This window comes from Arachis ipaensis, chromosome B10 (genome assembly GCF_059453495.1).
Source record: "Arachis ipaensis isolate K30076 ecotype BB chromosome B10, ASM5945349v1, whole genome shotgun sequence".
In the NCBI taxonomy this organism is placed as follows: domain Eukaryota; kingdom Viridiplantae; phylum Streptophyta; class Magnoliopsida; order Fabales; family Fabaceae; genus Arachis; species Arachis ipaensis.
In genome coordinates this window covers 101,252,484-101,271,275 of record NC_142435.1, presented here as the reverse complement: position 1 = coordinate 101,271,275, position 18,792 = coordinate 101,252,484, and the positions used below count along the sequence as shown (strand labels likewise).

General features: G+C 39.0%; 1 protein-coding gene across 1 annotated transcript; it reads left to right on the top strand.

The window, feature by feature from the left end:
* The first annotated feature begins 13,143 nt into the window (after positions 1–13,143).
* Positions 13,144–13,956, top strand: LOC148581090 (uncharacterized). Its single transcript, XM_088492307.1, has one exon. It carries the CDS (start codon positions 13,144–13,146, stop codon positions 13,954–13,956), a length of 813 nt encoding a protein of 270 aa, XP_088348433.1.
* The last annotated feature ends 4,836 nt before the right edge of the window (positions 13,957–18,792 follow it).

Sequence of the window (18,792 nt, the reverse complement as noted above, 5' to 3'; positions counted from 1 at the left end):
GTTAGTGAGAAAGTTGATTGTCACTAACGTTCTCGAACTCATATTTTCACTAAACATTAACACCCCTAACGCCCTGAGCTAAAGTCTCTGCCCACTTCACACTTTCTCTCTGCAAGTAAAGCCAAGCCCAAATGAAGAAAAGAACTGCTCCAAACTCAAGATCCAAAGGCCCAAGACTTGAAGAGCCAACTAGAAGATGAGAAGAGTAGTATATATAGGAGTAGCTTTGAATTATTTAGGGAGTTCCGGGAGTTGGAAAATAGCATAGAACTACTTCCTGTATTTATTTTCTCTGCACTTCTAGTTTTCATTATGTATTCTCCATCTTTATTTTCATTTTCTAGAGCTATGAACAACTAAACCCCTTTCATTGGGTTAGGGAGCTCTGTTGTAATTTGATGGATCAATACTAGTTTTCATTATTCTTCTTCTATCTTTTCTCTTGATTTTACTTGAAAGCTTTCGATCTTCATCCAATTGGGTAGTGATCTTGGAAAAGAAACTATTCATACTTGGATCTCTTCTGAACCTTGGAAGAGGAATGAAGAGATCAAGCTAGAAATGCTTTCTCATGCTGGACCAAATTGGGTTTGGATGGATATGTGACTATAATCCTCTCAATACTTAATTTGGGAAATGCATGTGGTATAATCAGTGACCATACTTCATCTCTTCTCATGAGCAATTGACCAAGGAATTGGCTATTGATCAAGATTTGAGAGATTTAATTACAAGAAATTGTAATTCAATCATTTAAGATTTCCAAGGAGATCAATGAGTGCATTGATTGAGGAAGAGATGTAAATGAGATTGATCTGGAGAATGCAATATCTCCTAAGCCCAATGAACTCCCCATTTCTGATCTTACCCATTCTCTTTAATTTCTGTCATTTACATTTATGAGCAATTCCCCCATTCCCATTTAAGATTCTGCAATTTACTTTCTGTCATTTACTTTTCCGCATTTAACTTTCTGCAATTCTCAACTCAATTTCTGATTCGCTCAACTAGAACATTCCTCTAATTAAAGTTGCTTGATCAATCAATCCTTGTGGGATTTGACCTCACTCTATTGTGAGTTTTTACTTGACGACAAATGAGACAAGTTTTTCGTGCATCAAGTTTATGGCGCCGTTGACGTGGATTGATTGTGCATCAACAATGATTAGATTGGAGGATAACTAGATTGAGCATTTTATTTTTGTTTGATTTAAATTTCTGTTTGAGTTATTTACTTCTTGCTTTAGTTAATTTCTTCCCTTCCCCCTACTTTTTCTTTGTTATTTACACTTCATCGCACTAACCCACTAACTGTTTGATATATTGCATCACTCACACTAATAGTAATTCTGACAGATATACTTTCTGCACCTATTCTATTTGCTTGTACTTGTTGGTTGTATGACAGGGAGAAGAAGCGGGGCTTCAACTTCCTTTGATTCTGAACTTGAGAGAACCTTCCTTAGACTAAGGAGGGAGGCAAGAGAAAAACGTGTAGTAGGTGTTGAAGAAGAGGAGGAACAATTTGAGGAATACTTTGAACCCAACATGGAAGAAAACATGGAAAACCATCATGAAGAAGAGGCTCACAACCATGGCGGAAGAGGTCGAGCAAATCATGCTGGGGAGGATAGAAGAGTTTTAGGCTCTTACATCAATCCAAACCCAGGAAACTGTGAAAGTAGCATTCAAAAGCCAACCATCCATGCCAACAATTTTGAACTGAAGCCACAGCTCATCACCCTTGTGCAGAACAACTGTTCGTTCGGAGGAAGTGTCCAAGAGGACCCAAATCAACATTTAACCACCTTCCTAAGAATATGTGACACAGTGAAGTCTAATGGTGTTCATCCTGACGCCTATAGACTGCTCTTATTTCCATTCTCACTCAGGGATAAGGCAGCCAAGTGGTTGGAATCTTTTCCAAGGGAAAGCTTGACAACTTAGGAAGACGTGGTGAACAAATTCTTAGCAAGATTTTACCCTCCTCAAAGAATCAATAGGCTGAGAGCTGAGGTCCAAACCTTCAGGCAACAAGATGGTGAGACTCTCTATGAAGCATGAGAAAGGTTTAAAGACCTAACAAGGAGGTGTCCACCTGACATGTTCAACGAATGGGTGCAGCTGCACATTTTCTATGAAGGGCTCTCTTATGAGTCAAAGAAGGCCATAGACCATTCATCCGGAGGATCTTTGAACAAGAAAAAAACCATTGAGGAGGCTATAGATGTCATTGAAACAGTAGCAGAGAACGACTACTTCTATGCTTCCGAGAGAGAAAACACAAGAGGAGTAATAGAGCTAAACAATGTAGATGCTCTGTTGGCCCAAAACAAGCTCATTACCCAACAGCTGGCTGACCTCACCAAGAAGATGGAGAGGAACCAAGTGGCAGCAATCGCCACTTTATCAACGACCCAAGAAGGAGTGAATGAAGAAGCAGAGGGTAGTCAGGAGCAAGCTAACTACATTGGGAATTCACCTAGGCAGAACCATGATCCTTACTCCAAGAATTACAACTCTGGATGGAGGAATCACCCAAACTTTGGGTGGGGAAATCAACAAGACCAAAGCCTTGATCAAAGGCGCCCAAATCCAAACAATGCAGCCCACCAACACTTCACCTCTAGACCATATCAACATCCCAATAACAACACCTCTCCACATTCATATCAAGGCCAGAACAACCCTCCTCAACCTGACCTATCATCATTTGATGAAAGAATCTCAAGGATTGAAAATCTACTTGAAGGCATATGCAAGGATATCCAAGACAACAAGGTATTCAAAGAGGAAGTGCGAGCCAGTTTCAAGAACCAGGGAGACACAATCAAGAGGTTGGAATCTCAAGTAGGATATCTCTCTGAGCAAATTCCCAAACCCACAGATGGATTCCCAAGTGACACAGAGAAGAATCCGAGAGGTGAAACAAAGAAAGTAAGATGGGAAGATTGCAAGATGGTCACTATAAGTGATAAGGAGACTGAGGACAAGCCAAGCAAGCTGTCAGAACAGCTTGAAGATACCTCAACAGAGAAGGAGGAAAAAGAATACCAAGAACCAGAAATATCAAAACAGGAGCTGCTGAGACTCTATGCACCTTTTCCCCAACTGCTCAATGGTGCTGTGGAGAAGAGAATATACTCAAGATTTCTTGACTTGTTTGCATCTTTGCATGTGAACATACCATTCATCAAGACTATCCAACAAATGCCTGCATATATCAAGTATATGAAGGAGCTGCTTCCTAGGAAAAGCTCACTCAAGAAAGGCTAGACTATAGTGATGAACAAGGGGTGCAGTGCCCCTCATTCAACCGCAGTTGCCTACGAAAAGAAAAGATCCAGGGTGTTTTCATGTCCCCTGTGCCATAGGAGAAATAATGTTTGATAGAGCACTCTGCGATTTGGGAGCAAGCATCAACTTAATGCCCTTAGCCCTGGTGAAGAGACTGCAGATCAATGAGATATTGCCCACGGATGTGGTTATCAGGCTAGCTGACAAAACTCAAAAACAAGCAATAGGGGTGGTGGAAAATGTGTTGTTAAAGGTTGGGAAATACTTTCTTCCCACAGACTTTGTCATCTTGGACATGGAAGAGAGTCACACTCACCCAATCATATTGGGAAGACCATTCCTAACTACAGCCAGAGCACTCATAGATGTGGAGCGAGGAGAGCTAATATTGAGGATCCATGATGAACAACTCAGCTTCAATGTCTTCAAACTCTCCCAAGAAGCTGACCAAGAAAATAAAGAACCAAGTACAGATCGTAACGAAATGCTGACAGAGGAAGCAAACATTGAAGCACAACCAGCCCAACTGGAAAAGCCCGTGGTTGATGAACAAGGAAATAAGCAGCTGTCACAGCTCAAGGAAAAGCTGGAGGAGCCTAAACCACCAGAAACATGTGAAGACAACAACAAAATTTCCTTAGAAGAAGAAGCTACAAAGAGCAAGGCAACATCAAAAGGGACAAAGAAGAAAGTACCAAGGGGGTGGAGGAACAAGAAGATCCCTACGGAAGACTTCTCTCCAGGAGATAAAGTGATCTCAGCTTACTTCCCAGATATCCCCCCTAATCTCCCGACTGTACCATCTCAGTTACCTAAGATCTTCACTATTAACAGAGTCCTCTCCTTGGAACATGTGGAGATCATTGATACAACCAATGGATATAAGTCCAAGGCAAGAGGGGAGGACTTGAAGCATTATCAACCTCCCTGATGAAGGAGAAACGTCAAGCTAGTGACGCTAAAGAAGCGCTTCATGGGAGGCAACCCATGTTTTATTAGCTTTTACTATTGAATAAGTCAATATTCATGAATTCCAACCCAAACTTGGTGAAGTCCTTATATTGCAGTATATAGTGAAGAACAAGTTTGGTGTTCAAAGCGTACCAAGAAAGCATGAATGCAACAGAGAGCATGCTAGTCTTGGAGCTTTGAATAAGACTTTTGATCACAGTGCTCCAAACTAAGTTTGGTGTCACCCCATGGTGCCACCAAAATGCATATAAGGATACACAGTTAGTTAGATAGTTGGAGTTCATGAATAAACAATCTAATCTTTTCTTTTCTTTATTAATTATAGCCGTGAAGGCTAAATTGTCTTTTTGATATTATGTCTTACTTTTCTTATTTTATCTTTATAGGAAAAGAAAAGAAGCATTAAAAGGGATGGATTGGATAACTAAACAAAGAAGGATCAGACACCACAAAAGGAGGGGCTACACACTTGTTCTAAAAAGGGAATACATTGGAAAATGTTGCCATGAAACATTGAAAAATGTTGCCATGCAACATTGGAAAAATGGGACCCCTAAAAGACCGAGCAATCTCCATCATAAAGTAATGATCCTTGTCTTTTGTCCATGCATAACCCCAACCGTCCATCAAGTAACCACTCCATCAATCCACACCCTCCATTCTCTCACAACGTCCCTATATATTACCCTTGTTCCGTACCCACCTTCATGGTCATCACCCACTCTTCACAACTCTTCATTTCGGTACAAGAAACTCCTTACTCCATTACAAACATTCCCCCCTCACTCTCTTCATTGCAATAAACCCCTAAACAACCAAAAGTCTCCACAACTTTACCACCTTCACATAGTAACTATCATTCATGGCGTCTTCGAGTTCTAAAAGAAGGAAGGGAAAGGAACCCATGGAGCAGCACCCGTATGACGAAAAGAGATTTAGAAGCTTGCATCATGCATTGCAATACGGGTGGATGGTTGACAAGAAAATCATTTACGAGCTGGGATTTCAAGTGAAGAAAACTTAGTGTCCTGAAATCACAGAGAAGGTAGAAAAGAGAATATGGGAGCTCCTCACTGACCCTGTCACTAAGGTGAATGCAAATCTCATAAGAGAATTTTATGCAAATGCGGTCTGATATGATAAGAAAGATGAGTCATATACAAGCTTTGTGAGAAGAAAGATGGTGGATTTTGGTCCCATGAGTGTCATGAGGGCACTGAAGCTACGGTCTATACAGTTTGAAGAAGAAAGTTATCACTCAAGATTGGACAACCCCAATTATGACCATATTTTGCGAGACATTTGTGTACCCGAAGCTGACTGGAAAAGGGGTGCGGGAAAGAAACCAAAGTTCATCAAGAGAACAGATCTTATTCCTGAAGCCAAGGGGTGGTTTGAGCTAGTGAGAAGGTCTATTCTCCCAGCTGCAAACAACTCGGAGGTGAATGTCAAGAGAGCCACGATGGTGCATTGTATACTGAAGGGAGGAGAAATCAAGGTTCATGAACTCATAGCTGAAGGCATTAGAAAGATGGCTGAGAAAAGCGACTCAAGAGGAACGTTAGGTTACCCCAGCACTATTTACCGAATATGCAAGAAAGCTGGGGTGGTTTTTAAAGATGAAGACCCCATGTGGATAAAGAAAGGCATCCCAATAACTATACGAAGGATGAATGCTGTAGCCTCCCCCCTGCCTCAACGGAAGCAAAGGAAGAGGACAGCCCCTCAAGTAGTGGAAGGACAAGTCTTAGAGGGGCAAGCACAACAGACCTTGGACATGCACCAATTGCAGGAAGCCATTGATGGCTTGTCTAGACAATATTTGGAAAGCCAAGGAGCACAGAAAGAGCTTCAACTACAGATGATGGGGCAGCAAGAGGAAGCACTCTCAAGATGGATGACTCAGCAAGGTGAGTGGGAAAGGCAAATGATGGAACAGCAACTAAGTCAAGGACAACAATGGGGAGAAACATTCAACAAGATGGAACAAAGGCAAAATGAGCAACAAGAATCCATCCAGAGGCTAATCAACATCCAAGCACATCAAGGGGCACACATACATGAGATGCATCGAAGACAAATAGAACAGGCAGAACTATTGGACAAGCAAAGGGCATTCGCAGAAGGAGTTTACATGAGCGAGACAGGACATCACATAAACACTCAAGCCAGGCTCGGCTACTTAGTAGGACAGCTGCCAATACTGCATCCAGGAATAGCCCGGTATGAAGAAATGAATGATGAATTAGCACGAGAGGAAAGACAAAGGGTGGAAGAGAGTTATGAGTCAGTGAGGAAGGCAGTTGAGGATTAGAAGCAAGCAAGATTGGCACGGATGCGAGGAAATGCAAGAGGAAACAAGGAGGACAAGCAAGGAAAAGAGCATGGACGACCACAAGAGTAAAAGGTGGTGGAGTTCCTTCTTTGTTCCATCTTTCTCTATGTTTTAAATAAGGAAGATCTTGTATGAAATAGAACTTGCTTCCATGTTATGTTTAAACCTTTTTCAATTCTGTCTTTTAAGTTTTTGGTATTGAAGAAAGTCTCTGTGTGCTAGTCTTTATGTTACTACACCATCTCCTTACTTAATTGTATGTTTGTCCCTTTAAATCAAATGAAAAAGAGAATGAGTGTGTTTTAAAAAGACCAGAGTGGAGTTCATAATATGGAAATGCATTCATGAGTTTTTTGGTCTGATCATAAGTTAGCTAAGTTGGTTCAACCATAAGGTGGGAAGACAACTATCTGTCATGAATATTATACTTGAGACACACCCCATGAGACTAGATAAATAAGAAAATCCTAATAAGAAAAAGGGAAAGAACAATCAAAGTTGAGGAATAAAAGAAAAAGACTAAGCAATAAGGCTAGGCACCAATGGTTTTAAATCTTGAAGCATGTGTCTGTGGTGTTCCTGTGTGAGGGATCTACTTGGATGAATAAGCTCTTAGGGGTGCCTTATCACTTGGTAACTTGGGTTAACTAACTCGGGATTATCAGCTAAAAGTTCACTATCAAGAGTAACCCTCACCACAGAACATTTAGTAACCCAAAGAGGTGCTGGACACCAAGGCCTCAAGAAAAGAAAATGAATAAACTATATGCCTGTGGTGTGTATGTATGGGGGAGAGACTTGAGGGAGTAAGTCCTTAGGAGTGTCTCAACACCTAGCACCTTGAACCAACTAGTTCGGGAGTGTTGGCTGAAAGCTTATCTTAAAAAGTTGCCCCTTTACAGAACACTTAGCCTGAAGAACACCAATAAGCCCTGAAATGACAATAAAAGGATCAATGAATAAAAGTCTCATGGGATGTAAGCAAAGTGAGTATTGTAGGGCATGATAAAGGTCTGAAAGCCATGAATGAACCTAAGTTGCTATGCATGAAACCACCATAAAATCAGTGACATGACTTCTACAAGAATGACTCATTTCTCTTGGCATTTCATTCATCATTCTCTTGTTCCAGTACTTGCTTAGGGACAAGCAAGCTTTAAGTTTGGTGTTGTGATGCCAGGGCATTTTGGCCAGTTTCACTGACCTTTTCTTTACTGTTTTTAGGGTAGTTTCCTGCATTTTCTTAGGAAATAAGCTAGTTTTGGGTAGATATTCACTTACACCTGGATTCAAGCATACATTGTGCATTTTACATGATTTCATGAGGATTTTGCATGAGTTTAGTGACAAATTGTATGTTGCATTACCCATGACTTGGACTAGAACTTTGATGCACTCTATTGCCTGATTTCAGGACCAAAGGAAGCAAGGAATGGGAGGTAACTTGCAAAGTTAATGAGAAAAGTGACTGCCAATAACGCTCTCGAAGCCATCATTACCCACGTTAAGAGTCACGTTAACTAAGTTAACGTGGGCTCTAATGTGAAGAAGGAAATTTGAGCCAACGTTAGTGACACTTAACATTATCACTAATGTTGGCCAATACTCATAAGTGGCCACGTTAGAGTCCACGTTAACTTAGTTAACGTGGCCTCTAACGTTAAAAGGGGAAAGGAACCAAACGTTAGTGACATTCAACATTGTCACTAACGTTGGCCGAAGTGCACAATGCCACGTTAACTCCCACGTTAACTTGGTTAATGTGGGAGCTAACGTGAAGAGGCAAGGGTGGTCGACAACGTTAGTGACACCCAACATTGTCACTAACGTTGGAAGCAACCACACAACCCCAAGGAGCCACGTTGACTTCCACGTTAACTTAGTTAATGTGGAGGCTAACGTGAAAGAAGAAGGTGATGGCCAACGTTAGTGACACTCAACATTGTCACTAACGTTGGAAGGAGCCACACAAGCCACTATGAGCCACGTTAACTCCCACGTTAACTTAGTTAACATGGAAGCTAACGTGGATGAGCAAAAGATGAGCCAACGTTAGTGACACTCAACATTGTCACTAACGTTGGGGATGGCTAAGCAATGCCACGTTAACTAATTTAACGTGGGCTCTAACGTGAGACATGGGGGCACATTGGAACGTTAGTGATAATGTTGAGTGTCACTAACGTTCTCGAAGGATGGCAAGCCCACGTTAAAGAGCCACGTTAACTAAGTTAACATGGGCTCTAACGTAGGAGCAAGGGGGGCTTTTCAATATTATTGGGAAAGTTAAGCCCCAATAACGTGTGCGAAGGACCTAGAGGCAACATTAGTGGCAACGTTTGTGCCATTAACGTTGAAGTTAACGTGGCTTTTACTTAGGAACGTTAGTGAGAAAGTTGATTGTCACTAACGTTCTCGAACTCATATTTTCACTAAACGTTAACACCCCTAACGCCCTGAGCTAAAGTCTCTGCCCACTTCACACTTTCTCTCTGCAAGTAAAGCCAAGCCCAAATGAAGAAAAGAACTACTTCAAACTCAAGATCCAAAGGCCCAAGACTTGAAGAGCCAACTAGAAGATGAGAAGAGTAGTATATATAGGAGTAGCTTTGAATTATTTTGGGAGTTCCGGGAGTTGGAAAATAGCATAGAACTACTTCCTGTATTTATTTTCTCTGCACTTCTAGTTTTCATTATGTATTCTCCATCTTTATTTTCATTTTCTAGAGCTATGAACAACTAAACCCCTTTCATTGGGTTAGGGAGCTCTGTTGTAATTTGATGGATCAATACTAGTTTTCATTATTCTTCTTCTATCTTTTCTCTTGATTTTACTTGAAAGCTTTCGATCTTCATCCAATTGGGTAGTGATCTTGGAAAAGAAACTATTCATACTTGGATCTCTTCTGAACCTTGGAAGAGGAATGAAGAGATCAAGCTAGAAATGCTTTCTCATGCTGGACCAAATTGGGTTTGGATGGATATGTGACTATAATCCTCTCAATACTTGATTTGGGAAATGCATGTGGTATAATCAGTGACCATACTTCATCTCTTCTCATGAGCAATTGACCAAGGAATTGGCTATTGATCAAGATTTGAGAGATTCAATTACAAGAAATTGTAATTCAATCACTTAAGATTGCCAAGGAGATCAATGAGTGCATTGATTGAGGAAGAAATGTAAATGAGATTGATCCGAAGAATGCAATATCTCCTAAGCCCAATGAACTCCCCATTTCTGATCTTACCCATTCTCTTTAATTTCTGTCATTTACATTTATGAGCAATTCCCCCATTCCTATTTAAGATTCTGTAATTTACTTTCTTTCATTTACTTGCCCGCATTTAACTTTCTGCAATTCTCAACTCAATTTCTGATTCGCTCAACTAGAACATTCCTCTAATTAAAGTTTCTTGATCAATCAATCCTTGTGGGATTCGACCTCACTCTATTGTGAGTTTTTACTTGACGACAAATTCGGTACACTTGCCGAAGTAAATTTGTTATGAGACAAGTTTTCCGTGCATCAACCTTTCATTCGTTTTCCCATTTGACATGCATCACAAGTGATATCTTTGTCAAATTTTATCAAAGGAAGACCTTTTACTGAACCCCTTTTAACAAGCTTGTTTATTTGAAACATGCTTGTATGGCCCAATCTTTTGTTTATTTAGTTCATCAAGAGTGAGGCCATACACATTATCACAACGATTTGTAATAAACAATACCTCATTTGACTTTTCACTCACTACACGATATTCTAATCTTTTGAATATCACAAAGTAACCCAAATCACATAATTGACTAATACTCAAAAGATTATGCCTCAATCTATTAACCAAAAAGACATCATCAATAAAGGTAGACTGATTTTTTTCTACTTTTCCAACAGCTATGATTTTACCTTTACCATCATCTCCAAAGGTTTCAAATCCTCCATCATACGTGTTGAGTTTGATGAAGAATGTTGACCTTCCCATCATGTGCCTAGAGCATTCGCTATCCAAGTACCATATGTCTTTCTTCTTCTTGGATGCTAGGCAAATCTGCATACACTCTTAAGTAACCTTAGGTATCCAAATCAATTTGGATCCTTTGAAGTTAATCCATCTTAGTTGTCCAAGTGCATTAAAATCACAAAAAATATTGTAAGTTTGGTTTCCTACTGATGCACCACTATTTCGTGGTACATTTTATGCTTAATTGAGTGGATTTTATCCACTAAACTCACACTTATTCATATAATTCGCATGTTTTACATTTTCCTTCCTAATTCTGTGCTTTGATTAAAAACATGCTTCTTTGGCCTTAAATTACTATTTTTAATTCTCTCTTATCACCATTCGATGCTGTGATATGTATGTCAAGTGTTTTCATGGTTTATAGAGCAGGAATGGCTTAGAGGATGGAAAGGAAGCATGCAAAAGTGGAAGGAATACAAGAAATGGAAGGAATTGCTAAGCTGTCATGCCTGACCTCTTCGTACTAAATCGATCATAACTTAAGCTACAGAGGTCCGAATGAGGCGGTACTAGTTGCGTTGGAAAGCTAACATCCAGGTCTTCGAAATGATATGTAATTTGCCATAGTTGCCATGCTGTTAGGCAATACGCACGCGTGATGTACACGTACGTGTGACACACACAGAACACCATCGACGCGTACACGTGACGTACGCGTACGCGTGACATGCGTCACGTGCAGAAATAGAAGAAGACGCTGGGGGCAATTTTGGACTGGTTTTGGACCCAATTTTTGGACCAGAAAACATAGATTAGAGACTGCAGAGTGGGGGAATCATTGATTCATTCAGACAACTTTCATTCACATAATTTTAGGTTTTAGGATTCTTAGGTTTAGCTATTTTCAATTTCAGATTTCTATTTTGCTTTAATTTAGTTCTCTTCTACTCTTATTTGTTCTAGTCCTTTAGTTTATCTATCTTCTCTTGATGACTTGTTTATTTATCCAATTTGGTTTATGAACTCCATGTTAGATTCAATTTCTTATTAATGCAATTTGAGATATTTCATATTTATGATTGCTTTTTTCTATTTATGTTATTGATGCTTACAATTAGTTGTTTGGATTTTATTGTCTCTTATTAATTTCTATGCTTTTATGTTATACCCTCTAAGTGTTTGATAAAATGCTTGATTGGATTTTAAGTTAGATTTTTATATTCTTGGCTTTGGTTGGGTAATTGGAGACTCTTGAGTTATCAAACTCCTTTGTTGATTGATATTTGAAAGTAGCTAGTTGATTTGGATCCCTCTAAAGCTAGTCTTCCCTTAGGAGTTGACTAGGACTTGAGAAATCAAATTGATTCATCCACTTGACTTTCCTTCATAGTTAGAGGTTAACTAAGAGGGAGCAATGGACAATTAATGTCACAATTGATAAGGATAGCTAGAATAGGACTTCTAATTCTCATACCTTGCCAAGAGCTTTCTTAATTGTTAGTTTATTTTCTTATCATTTACATTCCTTGTTCAACCTTTCAAAAACCCAAAAGGATACTTTTCCATAACCAATAGTGACATATTTCCCTGCAATTCCTTGAGAGATGACCCGAGGTTTAAATACTTCGATTTAATTTTATTAGGTTTATTTTAGTGACAACCAAATTTTTGTATGAAAGGATTATTGTTGTTTTAGAAACTATACTTGCAACGGGAATTTATTGTGTATTCTTTACTAGCAAGAATCCGTTCATCAAATAGCGCCGTTGCCGGGGAATTGCAAACGTGTACCTTATTATTTGTTATTGTGAATATTGTGAATAATTTTGCTTTTTCATTTCTTTGTTAGTTGTTTCTAGTTTTAGGAGTTTATTTTCATTAGTTCTTATTAGTTTTTGTTTTTATTTTCTCTTGATACTATGAATTCTCACCCCTTTGGCTATGAGTTTGGTTACAATCATGTTGTAGGGAATGGAAGCTACAATGCGAACATGCATCAATGTTGGGACAATCAAAGATGGGAGGAGCCACAAGGATTTGATCAACCCTCTTGGCAACAACCCCCTCCAATGCACTATGACCAACAACCATTTTATGATGCATACCAAGACAATAGCTATGGTGGACCTTTTTGCGACAACCAACCTCCACCAAATTACTATGGTCAAGAGCCATTCCAGGGTACGCATCAAGACAATGGATATGGTGGACCTCCTTGTAGTTACCAACAAGCCCCACCATGTCAATCTAGTAGATGTGGTAGTCCTTATTGTACATGTCAACAATCCCCACCATATGCCTATGAACCCCCTCCTCAACATAGCTTTGAACCACCATACTCACAAGCCCCTTACTACCAAACACCCTCATATGATTCTAACCCTTATCCACCATACCAACCACCTTATGAGCCATATGAACCATATATGGAACCACCCCAATTCCAACCCAATTACTCCCAAGAACCACCGCCTCCATATACACCATGTCCATATCCATCAACCCAAGTGCCATATGATCATAATCATGCAATCCGAGCGGAACAAAAATCAAAGGATCGTCTCAAGGAAACAATGGATCGATTTCAAGCAACCATTCATCAATTGGAGCGAGTGGTATGCCGAAGAGCAAACGAAGCTCTTATAGCTAAAGAATCTCAACTTGAGAACAAGGAACTGAAGTGTGTTGTGCAACAAGTGGAAAAGATGGAGAGTGATGAACCACCACATCCTTATTATGATGAACCACCCTCTTATCACAAATCTTTCCTCCCAAATAATGAGCCCTCATATCCACCTCAATCTTCAATGCATGACACTCTTGGTGTTCTTCTTCAAGGGCAAAAAGAGATAAAAAGGGAAGTACTAAAATTCATGACTGCCTTAACCGAGGTAGTAAATCGATTAGCTTCCCAACATTTGGACACTAAAAGTACTTCCATGGCTACATATGGAGAATCAATAGAAGAGCCTAGCATGAAGCAGACACTAGAAACTCCGGTGGACAATGAGGAACGTGGCTTTGTATTAGAACAAGTGGAAGAAGCCGTAATAGTTACAGAGGAAGAAGTGGTTGAAGACTTAGGAGATGCCGAACCTTCATGGGAATCTAGAGTTTCAGAGTATTCCTCCAAGAAGATTGAAATTGATGTCAAGGAGGCTGGCGCACAACCTCCATGGCATATTCCTTATGAAGACTTGGATGGGATAGATCAAGAAGCAAGTTCCCTTGGTAATGAGGATCATGAATCAAGTCCTCCTAGTGATGAATCTACATCTGCAAATGAACTCTTTGAATATGAAGACTCTTCTCTAATTGAGTCTGAAAATGATGTAGAAGCGGAAGTCCTTCAGAAAGGGTGGACGGGAGTTGAGTACGCTTTGTGAAGAACGTTGGAGACTTCTCCACCTAGGTGGCCATCTACTCCTTCATTTGAGTGGGTAAGACTTATCTCTATTCGCTTTACTATCCCACTTGAATATCGTATTCTTGAAATGAATGGCCAACTTAGGAGGCTTTGTGGCATTAAGCCTAAGAGAAGGATGTTTAGTGGTTGGAGTTGCAAATCAAGGCTCATCAAGGTTGATACTTCAAGAACTAGATGCAAGGGTGGAACTTGTGAACATTTGGTTGGATCTAAGAGAAGAGTTTGGTATTGCATTGAGAATTCGGATTGCTTGCCACCCGGTTGCGACAATGGTAATCCACTTCAAGACGGGTGTAGAGACAAGATTTGGGATCCGGGCATACAAGATGATCAATTTTGGGAGCTCAAAGCATGTGAAGAACTCCATCAAAGCTTGGGGAATTTACTTGGAATAGATAGAGCTTATTGGAAGTCCAAGCGTTGGTGGCAGTTTCAAGATGAGTTCAAGCACAAGCCACCATGCCAAGGAGCCCATCAAATGTCCAACTTAAGGACAATAACTAAAAGTGCTAGGTGGGAGACAACCCACTATGGTATGATCTTTCACTTTTATTCTTAGTTTTATTTTATTTTATTCTTATCAGTGTTCATCCATAATTTCTGCATCATCACCTGCATTCTGCATTAAAAAAAAAATGCGAACGACCCGTAAGCGTCGATGACGCGGACGCGTCCCATGCAAGTTTGCAGTATTAATAAATGGGGCATAGAGTTGTGCTGGAATGAGCAGGAGGGGTGCCTGGTGCACAAGCCAACCCACGCATACGCGTGCTGCACGCGAATGCGTCCCCTGCGTTTTTGCCAATACACGCATAAGTGTCCCTGACGCGTACGCGTGGGATTGCCAATCAGCGTGAAAGAGTGCTTGAACAGAGAGTTGTGATGCCATGGCACTGGAATCACGCGAGTAGTCACGTGTACACGTGACCGACGCTCACGCGTCAGTGTTCAGGTTTGGCCACCCACACGTACGCATGGGCGACGCGTACACGTCGCATGGCTAATTCAGTTTTCACGCTTACGCGTGATGGATGCGCACGCGTCGCGTCCCGTTTTTCATTCCCTTCTCCTTTATTCTATCCTTTCTCCTTCTGTCCTCCTCCTTTCTTACTTTTTTTCTTCTTCATTTCTTTAACCTCTCACCCTTACTCTCTTTCATTCTATTTTCTTTATTGCATTTGCATACCTTCACTCATTGCATTTTAATTTTGTGCATGTTTTCTTTTTCTTTTCTCAATCTGATACATTTTTTGGTGTTAAATGTTCTTCCTCAACCGTTGTATCTTTTCTGGTATTATTTTGGTACTTAGTGACTTGTTTTACACTGTTGGGTGATATTATTTATCTGTCAATGCCAATCTTTTATGATACCTGTATTCCTTTTGCATTGACATGAATTTATATCGTCTCTCATTACCTACTATCTCTTCCCCATTGTTGCAATTTTTGCACTATTGATATGCCATTCACTTCTATTATTTTCTCACATACATGTTGTAGCTACCAGGTAGTTGAGACCCTCACTATTTGGCATTCACCCACCCATACTTTAATTGTTTTTTTATCTTTATTTCTGGGTTACTTCTCTTCCTTTTTGATGAATGGATTTTTGACGGTTTAGAAGTTCACAAATGAAATCTCATCGAAGTATAGTTTCTAAACCATTAAATTGGCATGCATTAGGATGACAATTGTACCTATGAGTATCCGGAGGTTGTTGCCAATAGGAGTGATCAATTCCTTAAGGCTCCTCCCATCTTTGTTGGTTCCATCCTTGATACATGTGGTCATTGAAGTTCCCATTTCCTACAACATAATTAGTACCAAACTCATAGCTAAAGCGAGAATTCATGATAGCAAAAGAAAAGGAAAATAAAATCAACTAAGAAACAAAGAAAACCAAATCCTAAAACTAGCAAGAACTAACCAAGGTAAACATATTCACAATATTCACATATATACAATAACCAATAACATAACACCATTGCAAGTTCCCCGGCAACGACGCCATTTTGATGAATGAATTTTTGGCGGTTTAGAATTTCACAAATGAAATCTAGTCGAAGTATAGTTTCTAAACCAACACTAATCCCTTCATACAAATATTTGTTTGTCACGAGTAAAAACCCCTAATTATTCTAATAACCGAAGTATTCAAATCTCGGGTTGTCTCTCAAAGGAATTGCAGGGTAGTATTCTTGTTATTGGTCATGAACATGTATATTTTGGGGTTTTGATTAGGAAACAAGAAAAGTAAATGATAAAGGAAATCAATTGACAAAGAGGTCTTGGCAAGGTTTGGTGGTCAAGGATCTCTATCCTTATCACTAACCACAGTATGATAATTGCAAGGATAAATCCCACTAAGTCATCCTCTAACAAGTAAAGGAAAGTCAAATGAGCTATATCAATCCAAGTCCATAAGTCCTAGCTATTCACTAATTGTATTAATGAGATTCAATGGCTATCAACTATCAATCACTTGGACATTAGTAACTCAAGAATTCCTAAGTTACCTTCCCAAGCCAAGAACATAAAATTCTACTCTAACATCCTCTCAAGCATTTTGACAAACACTTGGAAGGTATAAAAGAAAAGCATAGTAAATTGGCAACAAGAATGAAATCTAACAACAATTATTATAAAGAATTAACAACAACAATAAAAAAGAACATTATTGACATGAATTACCTCAAATTGAATTGAAAGAAAATAAAAGGAACAAGAGTGGATCAACAACAAGTATGGAAACAAAGTAGAAGAAATTACAAAAAAAGAATAGAAGAATGATGAATGTAACAACAAAGAATTGAGAAGTAGAAGTAGAAGAGAACATGAATTAAAAACTAAATCTAAGCTTATTATCCTAAACCTAATCCTAATCCTAGAGAGAAGTGAGAGCTTCTCTCTCTAAAACTAACTAAAACTAATCCTAATGAGGAAGAGTTATGTCAAAGATGCATTCTCCTTCAATCCTTGGCCCTTTAAAGCATTTTGGTGCCAAAGTTAGTTGCAAACTGGACCCCACAGCCTCTGAAAATTTGTTGGGCACGTTTTCACTTTAAAATCATGTGTCAGCATCGACGCGTACGCGTACAGCACGCGTGCGCATCCCTTGATTTTTCGCTATCCACGCGTGCGCGTACATTGCGCGTGCGCGTCTATGATCTCATCCAATTCTTTGGCTTTTCCATGTGTTCTCCATTTTGCATGCTTTCCTCTTCACTCCTTTGATCCATTCTTAGCCTTTTCAACCTGAAATTATTATCAAACACATCAAGGCATCTAGTGGAATCAAAGGTGAATCAAAATTATCAAATTAAAGGTCTAAAAGCATGTTTTCACATTTAAGCACAAATCAAGGGAGAATCACAAAATCATGCTATTTCATTGAATAAATGTGAGAAAAAGTTGATAAAATACTCTGAATTTATCACAAGATAAACCCTAAAAATGGGGTTTATCAACCTCCCCACACTTAAGTCATAGCATGTCCTCATGCTATACCAAGAATGAAGTAAAAGGTATGGCATTTATTCAATGCAACTAAACTATATGCAACCTATCTAAATGCAACTACCTACATGAATGCGAATGCTTGGTCAAAACAAATTAACCTCCAAGAGATATATGCAAGCACAAGGGCTAAAGTAATGAAATTCAAAATCCAACCCACAATTGTATTGAATAATCAAGAATGATTTACAAACTTGCATGAATAAATATAATTATGGTGGAAACATGTAAGTGAGGAATCGAACCCTCACCTGATGTGTATCCGCTCTAGTCACTCAAGTGTTTAGGGGTTGATTCGCTCAATTCTCCCCTAATCATGCTTTCCAAGATTTGTTCTTCATCTAAAAATTAACAATTATTCAATGCATGCATACAATTATCATGAGGTCTTTCTTAAGGTTGTAATGGGGTTAGGGTCAAGGTATGGTCATATATGGTTAAGTGGACTAGAATTTGAATCTTTGATTAGCCTAGACTTTCCCACCTAACCTATGATAACCTATACAATTAAGTTCTAATCTAACTACCCATTTTTCACTTTTTCACATACTCATGCATTTTCTTTACATTTCACAACACTTATGCATTGATTCTTATTGACTTTACTTTGGGGCATTTTGTCCCCTTTTTATTTCTTTTCTCTTTTTTTTCTTTCTTTCTTTCTCTATATAATTTTTTTCTTTTTTTCTATATATATATATATTTTTCTTTTTTTATCTTTTGTTTTTATCTTTTTTCTTTTATTTTTCTCATTTTTCTTTCAAGAGTACCAATGCATAAGGTCTAACATTTTATTAATACATGAGCATGTACCCAATTTCTAAATATATAAAATACAAAGCATCTTTTTATCCCAACCAATGCTCCCAAATCTCCCCAAACTTGAATAATAAACACTCTCACTAGCCTAAGCCAACCAAAGATCCAAACAAGGGACTTTTATTGTTTTTTACTTTAGGCTTGTAATGTGCTAAAATAAAGAACAATTGGGTTAAGCATAGGCTCAAAATTGGCTAACAATGGAAGGTAAAAGGTAGGCTTTCTGGGTAAGTGAGCTAATGAAACAATGGCCTCAATCATATAAATGCATGAATACAAGGGATAATGGACATAAAGAATGAAACAAATCAAGGATCACAATCATGGAAAGAGAAAAATTCACACAAGAAGGGAAATAAGTGGTTATAAGATGTAACCACATCATTAGGCTCAAATCTCACAGGCTTGTGTTCTTAGCTCAAAACATGTTTCACAAAATATATATGACTCAAGCAAGTTC

Excerpts from the sequence above, each read along its gene's own strand:
- LOC148581090 (XM_088492307.1), top strand. The coding sequence starts at position 13,144 with ATGGATCGATTTCAAGCAACCATTCATCAATTGGAGCGAGTGGTATGC.